At 39.1% G+C, this 18,359-nt stretch overlaps 1 protein-coding gene across 2 annotated transcripts in view; it reads left to right on the top strand.

Moving 5' to 3' along the window:
- The window catches only part of CREB5 (cAMP responsive element binding protein 5), a 244,479-nt gene that overhangs the window by 40,616 nt on the left and 185,504 nt on the right, over nucleotides 1-18,359 (top strand). For both annotated transcript variants that reach the window (XM_072328199.1, XM_072328198.1), the window contains one exon: nucleotides 8,592-8,713. In XM_072328199.1, the coding sequence (XP_072184300.1) occupies nucleotides 8,592-8,713 (122 nt within the window). The remainder of the gene's footprint in view (nucleotides 1-8,591; nucleotides 8,714-18,359) is intronic.

Here is an 18,359-nt window from a genome sequence, read left to right on the forward strand (position 1 = left end):
TTAATGAAGTGCATTTGTGCCGTTCCTGTAAGACTCACTATTTTAAGTTTGACAGGCTCTCTTCAGCAGCTGGAACAGGCCACATCACGTGAATTACCTTTATAAAGGCCTGCCCACTGTAAATAGCTGTAAATCCTTCAGCTGAAGAAAGGTAAATCAGGGGGTGATATCCAGTATTCTTTCTCCCTAGAATTAAGCCTTTCTCTCAGCACTTCCCCCCATCATATACAGAGGTTACTTGGTGCAGAATTATCCTTATGTACAATTACTGCCATTAGTTTCTTAAGTGGTTTTCTTATACTTGTCTGAATAACCACAAATTGGTTGCTTTCTGACATTCAACAACTGCCAGGTAAGGTCAAACTAACTTTAGTCTTGCCATTTCTCTCTTTGCCTATTCACTTTCCTATTGTATATTCCTTGGGCTATCATAACAGATTCTTAAGAATAATATCATTAGAATTTGTCAGGCTTTGAAGTAGAAAAAGACTGCAATGGATGTGCGTGTGGATGTTAACCTATTTTTTTTTTAAAAAATCTTGTTTGAAATAGGCTTTTTCAAGGTTAATTGTTCTTATCACTGTCAAGGAGTGTCTACTTAGCAGAAATTCCTCCATCTATTGCAATTTCAGGTACTCCTGTATCATGATTAAGAGGTTCTTCCTCACTGATGGATTAGACACTTAATTGTTATGAAAACTATAGTTCGCTAGCAGTGGCTTGCAAATATTTGATTTGGATTTTGTCTTATTGGCATTTTGTGCCTGTGAGAAATCAGAGATCTAATCCCAGATAGATTTTATTTTTTTCCTCTCTTATTCTTGAAGATACCATAGTGGACTAAGATTAGTAAGAACCGGTATTCAGCTCATGGAGGAGTAGGGCTAGTGCAGCAGGTGCATACCAGTTGTGCCCACAGAATCCTGTGTTTGCCAGCACATGTGAGAAAGTGCTGCTCTTGCACTAGACGGTGTCCTCTGGCACTGAAACTGCTTGAAGACATCTGTACTGTGAGCATGTTCGCTCTGTGAAAGTGCTCAGTTTTGTTAGAACTTAGTTTGGCAAGAGTTTTGCTCTAGGGCAGTTTCTAAGGAGTATATTTGGTCCTCTGGGTAGGGTAGCTCCATTTATGTTTGGTAACTTTTGTGATCTTGCTCCTTCCAATGGATTGCTTTCCAAGGCAAAATGCATGAACTGCTTTCCACCACTTCTACCAATAGTGAGGCCCCTTGATATGCAGACAGCCAACTAAGTACGTAAAAGTGCAGAATTTTATGACCATTCTGGCTACAGACTGTTTCTGAGGGTTATGTTTGTGCTTTGTGCATGAATATCCTCTATGATAATGAGAGTGAAAAGCTGTACGTGTTCACGGAGGCTATGGCAAATATGTCAGCAACTTGATACTTTACTGTATGGCTTTTATTTTTGTGTTCTTTGGGTGAATTTGTCTGTCATTATGCAGTCTTTGGTATCGAAGCATTGCAGACCTCCTCTCTCCAGAGAGACATTGAAAAATGTTTGCTTCGTTACCCACCTAAACCCTGGGGAAATCTACATACCTTGAAGTTTAAGATGTTTTATTCTTAGATTTCATAATGAAAAATTAATGATATATGGGAAAAAAAGAGACAGGCATTTTTTTTCTTAGACATTTGTCTTCATCCTCCTGCTTTATTTATTTTAAGTTTTGCTCATTCTATTTTATGATATCATATTTTTTTTTTCTTTAAATTTTCTGTCATCAGTAGTTTCAAAGAACTGCAGCAGCAATTGCCCTATAATAAGCAAAGTGCAGTGTTACTAACGCCTCTGTTTTTTTCCCTTCCTTTTTTTAAGCTGCCTAGAAGTGAGTCTTTTCTTTATTTTTTTCTTCCCCCTCTCCCCCCCCCAATTGTGTACTATTGTTTGACATATTACTTTGTGTTAGATTCCATTCATTATCTCAAAAAGAATGTGAAAAAAACCTGTAAGTAATTAAGTGCATAGAAACTAATGGGCTCTATGATTTCAGGTAGCCATTACATTATCTTCTGTGTTCAGGACATAGTTCATCACCCATTCTGACGGCTAATCTAATATCAGTGATACTTAGTATGCACTAAGCGCATCTTACAAGAACCATTATTGGCAATGGACACTAAAATTGAGGGGTTCTTGATCTTGTACCTACACAGCATCTTGGAAAACAAACAAAATATGATTCAGGAAGTAGGAACGTGTTTCTTATGTGAAATCTGCTGAGATATGGAATATTGATTTGCACGTGAGAGTTAAAATTAAATGTTATATTTAAAGATAGTTATGTAGGTGGAGTCAGTGTTTAATAAAAAAGGTTCTATGACCTGGTTGAAATTACTGATTCTGTTCTGACTCATTTAGTGTGTATAGCAAAGAGCTCACTTTGTTATCAACTAGCTCCACCACATTTATTTCAGTTTTTTTAATGCTGGCTTACGAACAAATTTTATGGTATCTGTCAAGTTTTGAACTAACTCAAAAACTTCAGGTACATTCAGGATCACACAGCATCACAGAATTGCAGAGGTTTGAAAGGACCTCAAAAGATCATTGAGTTCAACCCCTCTTCTAAAGCAGGTAGCCTACAATAGGCTGCACAGGTGGGCATCCAGATAAGTCTTTGAATGTCTCCATAGAAGAAGATTACACACCCTCTCTGAGCAGCCTGTTCAGTGCTCTGTCATTCTTACCATTATTAAACAGGTTTATGTTCTCCGATGGTGTAAATGGATAGAAGGTTCTTAAGAGGCATTTCATTAGAATCAAGCAATTTTTTCTGTTGGACAATTTGACAATCATTTAAAAAGACAGGAGAAAAAAAGGAAAAAAGAAAAAAAAAAGAGTAATGTTACTTGTTCCTTTGTATGTGCATTTTATTTTATTTTTATTTTTTAAACCTCACTGTAGAGAGTCATGGACAGTTTTCACTTCCAGCCTTATTAGCCAAAGGAGAGCTGTTCAAGTTAACATGGAATATCTTGTGTAACATTTTTAAGTTAGTCATCCCTGTAGGAAACTTTGTAGTTAGGTTGATTGAAATAGATGTCATCTTTTTGCTGTTGTGCTAACTGCACATTACATTGCTTTGAAACTCTGTAGTTTGTTGTGCGTGTCAAAACTTTTTTGCTTTTGAAATATTAATGCCTGGTGATGGATTGTTCCCTCCAGGTAAGTTCTGACAGCTGTGTGAGACTGAACATTGGGAGGGAAGGACACCGAGATTCTCTACATATCAAATTTTAGAAGGGTCTGAAACCTTACCACCTCTGTGGGGGGAAATTGTCTTCCCCAAAGTGCTGCTACCAGATGAAGGGGAGGCTCAGTTTACGTGTATGGAAACTGTTTTATTTCTGAGTTTTTGGTGGTAAAGCCTACTGTAGAAACATAAACAATCTCTAGACAAAAAGAATATCTGCTAAAGGCAGTGCGAATGTATTACTTTTCCAGGCAGTGCCTGTGCTAGTGAGGTAATTTATGTCATCCTTGATCAACTTATTCTCTTTCTCATTGTGATTTTCTTGGAGAGATTTATCCAGACATGAATTTAGTAGAGTGCAAAATGACTGGATATAAGGAAAGATGATTTCATTTGATTTCTTGTTCACTTCTTTTTTCCTCACTTTATCTAACAATGAAATTGTTATCAGTTGCACTTTTTTCTTCTAAAACTCACATGAGCAAGCTCTGAGAAGAGGTTGAAGATGTGTTGTACCTGTTATGTTCACTCTTACAGAAAGTCCAATCAGCACTTTAAATAGTTAATCTTTTAGCAGTAAAGTTCGTGGGGAGACCTCTACTGTGAGGGTAGTTTGGCCAGGTGCACCTGGGCCCACTTCTTCCTCTTCTTCTTACCCTTGTCACATACTTGAGGTCTTATGACCTTGAGCTTTTTAGTACACTTGGGTGGTAGTCTGCTGCATTGATGAAGAAACTTTCTTGAATTTCTCAGGACGTTAGTCTTTCCTTGTCGCTGCTTGATGGGCAGCCCTTCAAATTTCATTGCTAGTCCTGTTACTCAGACTTTGTTATCATTGTGTGAAAGTATAACATGGGTAAGTATATAACTTCAACAAAGCCCACAGCTGAACAAGCCAAATGGCTGTTATTACTGCACATCAGACTAAACATTTTCTTTTTTTTTTCCAAGATGAAGAATCAAGTTACACTTCGGAGCTGTGCTGTTAGATTGCTTTTATTGAGGATGAATAATGTTTGCAGTAGTTTAATGTTCAATACAAACTCTAAACTTATGAAAGTTTTTCTTTTTTATTTTCTTCTATTTTATTTTTTTATCTTTCAAAACAAAGCACATTTCACATTGCTGTCCATTTGGTTCTTCAGTTCTTTTCTTAATGGGTATCATGTTTTATAGTTTTCATTTGTGCTTTGAGGGGTAGAAATCTGGGATTTGATAGTTTTACAAAATGATGATTTACTTGATGATATAAATGAACTGCAAACTAACATTGCATTTCCTGGGATCATACTTAGAAAGGTTGTTATTTTGAAAGTAAAATATTGAGACTGTTATCTTATCTGAGACTGTTATCTTGGTAATTAAAATGAAAACAAACCAACCAACACACACGCAAACTCAGCCACACAGACAAACACGGTGAATACCTAAAGGATTCTTTTTCTTTATTAAAGAAAAAATTCCTATTGCCTTACAGTGCATATTTTCAGTATGTTCAGAGAACAAAGATGCGTCACTCCAAACACTGAAGACATATTTTTCAAAATGTTCAGCAGCCCAAATATATTCTGTGTGAGAAGTTGAAGTCAAAATCTGATTGCTGACCTTTCTGCTTTAAGAAGGAATAGGTTGGCCTGGGATTTGCATAGGTTAGACCTTCTGGTCTTGCTCTGATACTTCTATGTTGTCTACTTACACTTTTGGGGTTTATTTAAACTTTGTTTCTTGAAGCTTTTCTGTCTATGGCTATGTTATTAGAGAGGCTGATTGTTCATCTGAGTAATATGCTGAACAAAATATTCATTGCCCAGTTTGAAGCTCGGTGGGTTCTGTGTTCAAGCTAGTGGTAAAGGCTAGATAGAATTAACTTGCTAACTAACAGTCTGATAGCACACATAGGTAGATGAGATGCCTGAAAGCCAAGGAAATGAGTGCTGGTGGCAGCTGGGATGGAAAGACTTTTGTTTGAACAATGGGACTGGATTGGGATGGCTGGTTAATTTAATAGCTAGATATCTAGGGTTAACCCCAAGTGAGCCAAATCCCAAGATGCTCAGTTAAAAATGCAGCATGGGCCATTGAAAGTCAGGGCTGTGTGGATAACACTGTGCATGCAGGACAGCTTTGTACAGTAATGCGTGTCCTCAGCAGGAATGCTGAGCGTAGTGCTAGCTCTGTCTGAGTTTTAGTCCAGATGGGTCTGGCACATCTACTTGCTGAATTACAACAAATCAGAGCCCTGTTCTCAGTGAGCCTCCAATAGTTGTGGGCGCTAGTGATAGCAACAAAAGGTTTGTTTGTACCAAACAGGGAACAGTGAGGTCAGGCACAAGCTGTTGGAACTATTAATGCATTTTTAAGTGCTGAGAATTAGGAATATTTTATTAATTCTAGGAGACCTGAATGTGTAACTTATGCTAGGGTCTCCTTTGTAATATTGTTCTCAATTAAAACAAGGGCACACCTAATTTATGCTTAAGGATAATTGTGGTGTTGAGTAAACTCTTCTACAAATTCTCCTACCACCTGAGGAAGAGCTTGTTTTCCAGGGGCTAAATAGTTGTGTTAGGAGCAAAGAAAGTCCAATGGGTTTGGTAGCCATGAAGTCTTGAAATAAGTGGATGTGTAGTATAATTATTGTGCAAAGTCTCAGTGCTTTAGAGTCTGGATCCTGATCAGTTTTGCTGTCATACAAACAGAGAGGTTTCATGGACTTCTGGTTTCTACAGATGCTAAAGGGTGAACAAGGCAGAAAGTTGTCTCTTGGTTTACACCTGGCTGAGCTGTCTTCCAGAAGCTTTTGTGAATGGAGTTCATGATGGTAGTTTCATGGTATTTTTTTTTCCCCTTCCTTGACAGAGAGGTGAGGAGAGGGGGACAGTCTGTTTAATAAAAGCACATTTAGAATTCATGCCAGTCTGATTTTTGAATCAAAGAAGCTATGGCAACTGTATAGGAAGACTGATGCAGTCACTGAAGATTACCATGTCAATATGTTGGTGATCTAAATAATGTAGTTCAACTACCAGCTTTAATGCTTTTAGATAATGAAGCAGTGAATTGAGAAGACTGGGTGTGGCCCACTGCAGATAACAAAACAGAGCAGATTATCTCAGTCTGCTTGTGATGCAGAAGATACACTCTTCGTACACATAGAAGAAAGCAATATGAAGCCTTTGTATGTTTCCTCTGGGTGTTTTGTTTTCACTGTTCAAATGGATTTATTTAATGGAGGTTTAAAGAAAACTTGGTTTCTCACCTCAGTCATGAAAACGATACCTTACTTATTTGATATGAATATGCCACTTCTAAAAATAAGGTGTTTCATGTATTTGCCTCACATTCAAATACCTATATGCCCTTTATGCCCGACTTGGCAAAGATTACTTTTGTATTTTTTCTACAAAGCAATCGTGTTTTTTTTTCTTCACTAAAGTAATACTTGTTTTATCTCTCCTTTTCAGTACACTTCACTTCCACTGCAAATTCTAGTCCATAGTCAAAAGGCATTCCCGGTGAAAATCTACTGGGATCAGTAAGGTTACCCTCAGTTTAGGGTATGGATCTGTAAAGTGCCAAGTACCCTCAGGCCCCATGGTGTCAGCACCTCACTGACTTGGCTCCTTATGCTGAGTTCTTGTAAGATTCTTGGGAAGCCTTGTGCTTCTGCCTGGTAATGCAGTAATCAAAAAACTGCGAAAACTAATAGATAAATATGTGTGCATTCCCAAATGCTTCAGTTTTGTTTCCTTTACGCTCACAAGTATAATGCTCAAGCCAAAACAAACAAACCAGAATTTTAACATTAAGGATTTGCCTTCTGTGTTACCTCAGTTTGTTTCATCAGAACTATAAATGTAAACCAGTGTGTTAGCCCTTATATTATTTAAGAAAGTCAAACTTGTAGAACCATGCCTTCTACAGGTGAAAATCAGCTTCACTGTGGTTTTACAGGGGAGAAGATGGATCCCAATCGCTTAGTTTCCAAGTGGAAACTGCATTTCCTCTTGAATGCATTCCTTTCTTGCTGCCTTTTGTTTAGGGTTTGCTGTGTGTTTCTATTCTGATCATGTGATGTTTATTGTGTCTGGTAACTGTTCCCTGTAGTGATGAAATACTGGAACTTGATTGAGCTTCGCAAAGCTCACTGAAGTGGGAAGCTTTCTTCTGAGGTCAGAATTGGCCCGGTATAGGCAACTGGGATTAGCATGACACAGTTTTCATTCTTTAAAGAATGAGTTTCAGACAATAGGGTAGTTGTCTATGACTATGCAGAAGTTGATTTTTGAAGACAGCTCAGTCTTTCCATAAAATTGGGTACTACAAAGAAGTTTGAGATGGAACATGAAACTGAGAATATGAAACTAGCGTGCAAGAGAAGGTTTTGTCAATAAGCTTTTGTTAATGTGGTTCTGTACTGTAGTTCTGGGTGGATGCTGATGTGCAGTAGTGAAGAACTTGTCTCAGACTAAATGGTGTTGCCTCAGAACTGGTCTTGGAAGAGTCCATGGTTCCCAGGTTTTGGCTTAATCTTTCATATCCTGGGCAAGGACCAGCCAAAGTCACTGCTCAAGCAGTGCTCTACAGGGCACTTTAGCTCATCTGTCGTGCAGGTTTTTGAAAAGAAGGATGAAAATCTTGTACCTGCTTGGGTTTCTACAACTTGTGAGATTCAAAATAATCTTATCCTTCCCTGGATTTTTTGAAAGGGCAAAAAAATTCCTAGAGATGTAGAAAAAAGTCCAGATCTCATAGCTTATATGTATTATCAGCAACTTCTAGGTATAAAACAGATATGGATGCTTATTTGTCGTCAAAGTTCATTTTTTCTTGATGTCGTTTTGTTTCTTTGAAAATTGCAGTAGAAGCAGAACTTCATACCGTGACTAACGCCCCATGTGTTTCAGAGCGCGTGCTCTTTGGAAGTGTTTTTTCAAGCTCTGAAGGCATGAATTAGTGCATGCCTGCCACAGTTACCTGCATACTGCAGTATAAATGTGCATTATAATGCGGTCTGTCCGCTGTTTTGCACGCACCTTTTATTGGAGGTTTATGCATAGTTATAATGACCATTTCCACATGTTAAGGATATACATTTGTGTTACATGCTCTGTGAAAATCTGGCCTGTTTTCTTTCTGGTTGAACGATGACTGCTGCCTGCTTTCAGACACTGCTGGCAAGAGTTGTCTGTCTGCAGTATACAATGTCAGACTTCAGTGCTGTGTGGTTTGCTTTTAATGATGGTGCGGTAGGAGTGGGGCAGCCTGGAAAGGTTAGCTAGAACCTCTCTTTTTATTTATTTTTTTGCTGGCAGACTGTCTCCCTTTACTTCAAATAGTAAATATCAGCAATCATTTCTTTTCATATTCTCAGATCAGACTCCTACACCGACACGCTTTCTGAAGAACTGTGAGGAAGTGGGCCTCTTCAACGACATCGACTGCTCCTTAGAGCACGAGTTTAGGAAGGCACAAGAAGAAGAAAACAACAAAAGGGTGAGTGTCAGCAGGCAGAACCTTTCCTTCCCTTAATAGTCACAGTGAAAGCAGACTGAACCCTGTTAACAGCTCGTAACCTTTGAGTTAGAAACTAGGTGGCACTCTAAGTTGTGACATGCTTTTCAAAGGATCCTAACAGTTGACAAAAGAAACCCCAAACCAACAACAGCAACAAAAAAAGAAAAGCCAGCATTAAGTTTCTAAAAGTGTGTAATGTGTTTGCCAGCGTTTGATTCCAAGTCTCTGCTTTTAAGTAAACTATAATAAAAACCACACACCTCTTGAGGGAGAGGCTTGGGAAAATTATATCATCTTTTGAAGTGAGGATTGCAGACTTGCTGAAATACATTATGGGGAAGTGCAGATTATGAGGAGACATTTAGTTTAAAAAGCAGTGTTGATCTTTTCTCTGCATCACAATGGATCCTTGGATTTAGTTGTCATTCTTGTAAGCTTTGTTGTATGTCTTTATTTATCACAAAGTATTCATGCTGGGGTTGGGAGATGGGAATTTAACTTAGCAAATAATGTATCAGTTTTGAAGTAGTTATTCTATTACTTTTAGTGTCTGTAAGTTCATGTTGAGTTCTGTAGACCACTTTCTACGGGGTTGTGTATGTTTATGTGCCTGAAGGTTATTACAGTGTTTTGAGGCATCCTAAAGAGATGCTAAAACTTTCAAGGAACTGTGAAATAGCTCAATGTACTACAGAGCAAAGAGGTAATGCATGAAGTTTTAACATTTCAAATAAGCATCCAAAGATCTGGTTGCTTCTGAGAACTGAAACATATTAATCGTGGGGGCTTCTCACATCCCATCAGCCCTCAGCAAGCTGCCCAGTGCCTCCCCATCACAGTGTTGCCTTTTGTGCCTCTGTTTTCTCTCTTCTCCTTTCTGCAGCCCTTGGAAATTCATATGCTCCATCCCCTGCCATTGAGGTTCTCCACCTATTGGGTGTTGTGTTGTTTGACTTAATTCTCACAGTAATCTCTGTCTAACTTGAATACCATAGACTAAAAGTAGGAAAGAAAGGTCACACAGCAGCTATGGTGCTACAGCTGGAAGGCACTTCTCCTTAGTGCGTGCCTCAGCATTAGTTTCATGTGTCTTTGTCTCCAGCTGCAAATGCATCATGTATAGGTGTTGCTTCTTGTAGTTGCTGTGTTGTGTCACTTGCTTTGCTGTCCAGTTCAAAATTCACACATGTGAGATGATGCTGGGGACTGTGAAATCTGGAGGTAGCAGCATTTAGGGATCTCTGAAGTACTTTGACTTTGATGTCTGCAAAGTGAAGGCATTAGAGGGCTTTTTAGAAGAAGTGGGAACACTGGCTGCTGAGATAAAGGAAGAGGAGGCATATAGAAAGAATATGGGAAAGGAATCTAGAAATTTGTGGCTTATAAGGAGGGAGATTGGGGAAGATACAAGAGAAGAGGAGAGAGACTGTGACATAGTAAGATGAGCAAAAAAGAAGTCCAAATATGAGAGCCCAAGTTGTGGTCAAAGGCTGGGAAAATATCCCAGACTGACCACTGACCCTCACAACTTCACATGTATAATGAATGTGAGGAAACAGTAATGTAATATAATAAATGTATCTAATTATAAATTTTAGTAGTTTCTTGTGTGCTGAAGAGTGGAGAACTGGCCAACATCAAGGAACATCTACATATTCCTATATCTCTGCAAATCATCAGTACTGAAGAGGATTCCTAGGTGGTTCTTTTTATGTGGCACTTGTTTTTGGGAACTGGAAATGGGTAGAAATCTCCTGATATGAACTTCTGTGCAACTAGCTTTAAGTTATGAGGTTTGGTGTTGCAGAGTCCATTTCAGCTCACAAAAAGTAGTTGCATAATGTGATTAAAGCCTACAAAAGGGCATCAGGTTACCTGATGATACTAGGTGTCTAGTGGCCTCTGGATGTTCTGCACTCCTTCTACCTATCTGCTCAGCTGGCATTGGTGATCTTAAGGGTGCAAATGGATGATGGGAGGAGGGAGAGAGAAATCATTTAAATAAAAATATAAGGAAAGGCTAAATTCGTACTGGCTAGCTAACCTGTAACATTCATTCTGTGTTTTCAATTAGTCTGCTCTATGTTCATTCTTATGTTACCAACTGACAGATAGGAATTTGAAGCAGGCCCCAGCAGGGCTTTATGCAAATGCAAGAGACAAAGGCCACAAATGAAAAGGAACTCCTCTGTAACTATTGCTAACAAAATGCTTCTAGCAGCCTGTACCTGGAGTAAGTGCAAAGTAGTATTTTCCTAATGGACCTACCAGTGCTTGGAGATCAACACCAGCAACATAGAAAACTTACTCATGGCACAGAAAAGTCTTGCAAAAATATTTTTGTCAGGTTAATTTCTTTGCGCTCTGAAAGAAAGTTTTGTTTATTTTAGTATATCGCTGTGGCTTAGCACACAGCATGACACTGAAATCTTGTAAGAGAAAAACACTTTTTTTCCCCCCGTCCTTGGGAGTCATCATTTGAAAACTCAAAGATATGATACAAATCCGAGGATGTGGGAGCCCATCAGCAATCCATGAGAATTTGTTGTGATTAAACTGGTTATGTGGGCTGGTGACAATCCAAATTAGCTGTGAAGTGCTGAACGAAAACTTTTAGGAACAATGTGTGTACCTGTAGCAGAAATGCTAACGGCTCAAACCAGTGATTGAGCACCTGGTGGGAAGGAAGGCCAATCTAGGGGAGCTCAGATGCAAGTAATACACTTGAATGAGCCAGGATCTACCTCTCCCCAGACTGTATTTATGGGTTGGCAGTGGAGACAAGGGTGTTTCTCTGGAGATTCCTGTGTACCTGAGATCTGAAGGTGAGCAACTTCTTTCTTTATTTCTGTGCCCATGGATGTTGCATTTGAGCAGATGCTCATTTGCTGAAGCCTGGGATCTTACTGCTGTGCTGTCATTGCTGTGCATTCCATTACAGTACTCTTCTGGAAAAGGTGGTACTGAGCGGAAAGCATGTGCATTAATATCCCACTTGTTTAACCTGGAACAAATCACTTTCTCTTTGTGTTAAGTGGAGGTAGTGTCTCTTTTTGCCTCTCATATTTTATATGTCTTACCTGCAAAGACTGTAAGCTCATCTATGAAGAGTCATCTTTTAAAATACATTTGGATTAGTCTTCTGCTTAGGGACTGAGTGGACTTAAGTAATAGTAACGATGATGATGCCCTGGACCTGAACTGAAATGAGAATCACATAATCACTAAGGTTGGACAAGACCCACAGGATCACTCAGTCCAACCAATCACCAATAGTTTGCACTAAACCGTGTCCCTCAATCAAATGTTTAAACATTCCTTGAACACCTCCATGGCTGGTGACTCCACCACCTCCCTGGACAGTCCATTCCAGTGCCTGACCACTCTTTCAGTGAAGTAGTATTTCCTGTCCAGCCTGGGCCTCCCCTAGTGCAGCTTGAAGCCATTCCCTCTAGCCTTATCACCAGTTACACAAGAGAAGAGGCACCCACTACAACCTCCCTTCAGGTAGTTATAGAGAACAATAAGGTCTCCCCTGAGCCTCCTCTTCTCCAGACAGAACAATCCCAGTTCCCTCAGCTGCTCCTCATAATGCCTGTACTCCAGACCCCTTACCAGCTTTGTTTCCCCCTACAAGGGAAGGTGACCCTGCCCATGGCAAATGGTTGGAATTAGATGGTCTTTATATGTCCTTCTAGCCTTTACAATTCTGTGAAATGAGGCTGTCAGCTTGTTTTGTCACTTTGATTACTCATACCATTAAATATTAGCACGAGGTCTCTTCCAAGAAAGACCCAATGCTTGAAGGCAAAGAATGTAGATTAGAAATAAACATGTTGGTAATCATATGGGAGAAGCTTTTTGCAGTATCTTAACAGTACTCTTCCTGACACAAAGATGTTGTCAAATTCACTACTGAAATTAATATAGGTAAAAGCTATAAAGCTTCTACTTTCAAAACAGTAAATACTACAGCTCTTAGGAGCTTGAGGTTTGCAGCACTGACAGCTCTGCCAAAGACAAAATTTACAACCCAAGTCAACAAGTTAGAATATGCTGGCACCTCTTCCTGCTAGCTGCCTGTTTTGGGCTTACACTGCTCTGAGCTTTTAAGTATCTAAAGAACTTCTGACGGGTTATACCTGAAAATACGGCCTTTTCTGCTGCTGGATAGACCTTCCTGTCACATCATGCTTTAAGTGTTTGGGTCTGAGGGAATTGTCAAAGAAGGGAGGAAGCAGGATTCATTTCTGAACAATTGGACCTGATTCATTATAATGCATTATGCCTCACCTTCCTGCATGGAACAAGAAATAATGGAATTACACTCAGCGTGACATGTAAAATATCATATAAAGTAACCTTTAGAAGTAGTGAGTTGAACATTTTCAACATGGAAATATTTTTAAAGTAACATTCTAACTCCTGCTGGAATTTGCATGCATTACTTGCGAAGGCTTATCCTGCCATTTTGCAATCTTCTAATTAGTATTCAGCACATCAAGATAATATGTAAACAGCTACTTATATATAGAGCTTGACTATAATGTGGGAAGTTCACAGCCAGTTCTGAAAGCTCATAGCCAGCAAGTTCTCTGCTTGGCTTAATGCTCCTGTTCTAGGCGTGCTGCTCCACAGTAGGCACCTTGCTGCTAGAGAAGTATCAGCAAAATGAAATAGTCCAGTGGAGAAATAAATTATGGCTGAATATGTTCATGTGATTAAAGTGCAGCACAGAACAATGTTTTTTGTTTGTTTGTTTGTTTGTTTTTAGTTCAGTTTCTAGTATTGCAGCATAAGGTACCTGCAAGTTGAACTCCTTTTAAGTGTGGTCTTGTGGGAGGTAGTGTCAATGCTGTAGCGTGCTGATGAAGAATGGTATAACTTTTGAGCTTGTGCCCTGCCTCTACAGCAATCCCATTAGCTCCTTTCTTACCTTGTGAATATGCTAAAACCCCACGGGACTGGTTGAGATGAAACAAGAATATTGTGCTGGTATACATTTCAGTGACAAGTGCTTAGAAACAGCTGTATTTCACTCATGAAATAATACAAACCAACACACTCATAAGCCTTCTTCCAGAACAATTCTCATTGACTGACATTATACAGCAGAAAGCTTGTATTTAAATGCTTCCTAATAGTATTTAAACTATGCAATCATAAACGCACATACACACATTTATCTAAACATGTAAGGAGAATCATACTTTTTTCAAGTCGATGTTCCTTCTGACTACCCATTTTCCTCTTGTGATTGAATATATTATATGGTGGGTCTTATAACAAGAGGAAAATAAGACTAGGAATGATTTATGTTAATACAGCACTTAAATGCTAGGGTACCATTGTTGTAGGAATGAATAGTAATAGCTTCAACCTGTTGCTTTATCAATCAGTTAAGCTGTTGTCAAGGCAATTATTCAAAATTCTTAAATTCAAAGTCCAAAATATTACCCGAGACTCAGACTGAAATATAGCAGTTCCCAAACTTTGAATGTAACATCTGTATGTGTGTCAAAGTGAGTATCTTAATTTCATAGCATTTCTTCTGTGTGGTACATTCAGGTACTGTAAAGATACACTATCACCCTGTATCAGAAGTTTTCCAATGGGTTTAGCTTTCATATGTGCTAATTCCATCAAGTTAAAAAGACTTACTGATCTTCTTTTGGACTTACTGTTGGTTTATAGTCACCTTTTATTAACTTTTGCAGCATTCCTATGGAGAATAGGAACGCTCTTTTTCTTACCTTCTAAGGAAAAGGAGATTGCAGAAGATGTTATTTTCCAGAGCTCTTTCATAGTAGTACACCAGGCTCCTGAAAGAATTGCAAGCACTGAGTGCTATTTCCAAGGCAGTTGGGTCCCTTCCACTGTTCCACCAAGCAAGCAGTTTTCTGTATCTTTTGGTTCTTAAACATCTTTAGCACTGTAGCCTCAAAAGATTGATAGGGATCTTCAAAGGCATTTTGGTGTCTTGCTCTCACTGAAATAAAGCAGGAGCAAATCACTGAGCTACCATAAGGGATCTGGACTCAAGTGATGTGCTAAAAATTGCAGAGGAAGTCTGTGGCAGAGCCTCGGATTGATTCCATATCTCCTCAGTCTCAGCACAGGGCATCGCGCAAACCATGTGTTGTTAAAGATTTATCAGCTGTTGTTCAGTGTTGCTAAAGACAGGAAGAATGCTCTCCTCCTCTCTCCAGATGGGTAGACTTGCTATACTTCAGCTGCTTTTCTTAACGTGTGGAGCTTTCATGGTAGACATGTGGCGATATATTTTATACAGGAATTCTGCAGTTGGCACTTTGGTCCACTGACTTTGAGAGTTATGTTTTGAGCATATATCTGTAGTTCAGACACTTACTCCAAGCACTTTGTTAGCACGCTGAACTGTTACAGAACCGCACAGAAAAACTTTCAGGAGAACAGAGTTCATAACATGACCTTTCAAAAATATTTGGAGGAATGGACTTTAACTTCGCTTGCTTCTGTCAGTACATTTTTTTTCTGCTGGCAGGCAGGTCTGTCTTATCTTCTTCTGTTGCAATGGAGTATATTTGAATGGATTTTTGAATTTAGATCCTCATGCTCTGAGGGAAGATCTGAGTGTTTTTCCAGCCTATATCATGCAGAAAGACAATATTTGAGGGCATACGTTTTTGATTGAGCTAAATCTCCTTAGCCATAATCCTTCCATGTTCTTCTGAATTCCAGCTGATGAATCATCCTGCAGAGCTCAGTAAGGACAGTCCACTTTCCTTCTGCTTCATATTGTTTCTGTCCCAATGAAGTTGAGTCACTCTCTTGTAATGTTTGGGTTTTAGTTGCGTTTTGTATATTTTGGCTATCCCCAAAAAAGGAAGACTGCCTGATTTCATTCTGATATTTCCTTCAGAACAACACTGCATAGCTGTTGTGCATTTTGCCTTGGTCTTCCTATGAATGTTTTTAATGGCACAGCTTTCTTGGTACATGCTCAGATTTCAGCAGCATGGACTCTATGGCATACGATGAAGGGATAAACCTTGCTCCTAGTAGTGTTTTCAGTAAGTCTGTCTTTAGGTAAAGCCTGTAAATCTTGGCAATCTCTTTAGAGCTTACACTCTGCAATTAAATACAAACTCTGCTCCCAAGAGCCAAATTTTAAGTGGACTGCAGCCTATTGGGTTGGTTAGGTAATAAGATACTGCTGATATATTTCAGAGCAAGGTGCACTCTTATTTTATTTATGAAGATAGACATGCTGGTTGAGGGCTTAATCACAGCTGATAAATCATTTTAAGAAAGCCTATTAGAACCATATGCTTATTCCTTGTATTAATATGCTGTGTCTGTTTTTAGTCTAATAATTCAGGGTCTCTTCCCCTCTTCCTTCTCCCTGTCCGGTGTGTGAACTGTTTATCTGTTTAACTGATATTCCTTGCTTGGGGGCACTTCTCCCTTTAAGAGGTATCATTAATAAAAGGTGAGCAGAGGAGAGAGAAATTCCTACTCTCCAGTGAGATTGGGAGAGCTGCACATTTTTGGTTATCTTTGTTTAGGTGGAATTCCAGAGCAAAGGTCCAAAAGCTGAGAACAGGAAACCTATCAATTAAAGACTGGAGAACCATGGCATGGCGTTCACTCAGCATAAGGTTGTCATTTTGGCCCAGGTGGTTGCAATCCTGCAGCTCCAGAGCTGTGAGGGGGTGGATATGCAGACATTTTGGTTACCTCACCTTTCCCTGCCTCTGAAAGGGCTGCTGCAGGAACAGGTTCCATGGTCATCTAATGAGATCCACATTGGCAGTTATTTTGTGCCAAGTCCTATTTATCATTAATTGGTGGGTTCACTTGCGGCTCTTTCCTATTATTTATTGATTATACCCCTACATATTTATTATTTTGCCAAAATTCAAATGCTAATAATTTCCTGACTTACTATTTGCTTATAACTTTTTCTACTGTCAAAGTGGACACAGAAGATTTCAAAATGGCAATGAGTTGTAATTCTGACTGGGTTTCTTTCACGTTTTGCACATGGCAGTCGTCTATTTATAAACATCCGTAGGGACTCCTAAACCTTTACAGTTGGGTTTCTCCCACTTCAGCCCCTTTTCTCCCTTGCTCCCCCAAGGCAAATCTTATGTTTTTGGCATATAGACAATGATGGTGATTGTTACGTGGATAAAATATCTACACGCTAAGTACTGTGGGTGAGGTTTTTTTTTTAAAAAGAATTGTACCTCAAGCAAAATAAATTGGAAGTCAGAAACATTCAAGAGAATAAGGGTATTTTAACTCTACGGTAGGAGGTCCTGATGTGAGTTTCTGGTAGCCTTTAGTGCTACAAAATGAAAAACTGGAAACTGTCTTTCTACCAGTTGTGAGAACCCTGTAGCATGACCCTTTTCCAGTACTGCACAAAATTACTCTTTCACTAAAAGCCACCAAACTTGACCGTTAGACCTGAAGTGCTTCAGAGTAACTGAAGGAGTAGTGCTTAAGCCAGAATAACTGAGCATGTGCCACAGTAGTTAATGATTACTACTTTTGGGTGTATAATCTCATACCTTGTGGGGGCAGCTCCGCTGACTTTAATAGAATTTGAATTTTTTTTTATAGCCTTTAGCAGCTAGGCAAAGATCTGAAGGAAGAAAATGCCTTTCCTCAGAGATGAGAAAAAAATCTCAGTTCATAGAGAGATGTGAAGAAACTGATTACTTAGCTGGGGTCCTGATAATATGTCAGGGTCTTTTAAAAACAGTATCAGGGATGGAAAATTGAACATTTTAACTATTATTCTGATTTCTCTCGCATGCTTCTTTACAGAAGTTGCCAAATCCTCTCTTATCAAATAAATACCAGTTTGCTTTCTTCCTTGAAATGTGTGTGGCTTGCTCGGTCCCTGAGAGGATAACAGACATTAGTTTGCCACGTGAGTGTACATGTCAAAGTGCAGATCTGCCAGCCAGTCTGGGGCTGGGCAGGGAGAATGAACTCAGTGTTACAAACAGCCTCTTTTGAATTTCTACAACCTATTAGTCACAGCAAGCTGCCCTTATTGATTTTGGTAAGAGAGGTCACTTTTAATCCTCTAAAGTGGAGAGAGCTACATGCACTCTCCATAGCATAACATTAAAATTGACACAGCTCTGCATCACTTCTATGAAAATGCCTTAGACCTAGATGGATTATTGCCTTGCTTTTCAATGGCTACAAGCTGCTAAGAAGACTGTGCTAACCCAGAATTTGTATAAAAGCTTGATAAGGAAAGCACAGCCAAAAAAAAAAAAAAAAAGCTGTCCCTGCAGAAAATGGCCATTAGTCTTAAGAAAGTTTAATTTCACCTTTAAAAAATAATTAAAAATCAGTGGAGGAGTTGCTATTGTCATACAAAGGAATTAACAAGAACTGACCTTATTTCATTATTTCATGATTATGAGGAGAACTTTTTCTGGTTGATGGCCCTTGCCAGATTTGTTTGTATTTTAAAGAACTAAATCTTTGAATACAATGAGCGTAGTCCCACTTGAATCCTAAGGGTGCCTCAAAATAAACAGCAGAGGTGAACTCTCAGCAGTTTTCTTTTTCATCTTTGTTATCCCTGTCCTGACCCTTTTTTTCCTGCCTAATGATT

This window comes from Excalfactoria chinensis, chromosome 2 (assembly GCF_039878825.1).
Source record: "Excalfactoria chinensis isolate bCotChi1 chromosome 2, bCotChi1.hap2, whole genome shotgun sequence".
Taxonomy (NCBI): Eukaryota; Metazoa; Chordata; class Aves; order Galliformes; family Phasianidae; genus Excalfactoria; species Excalfactoria chinensis.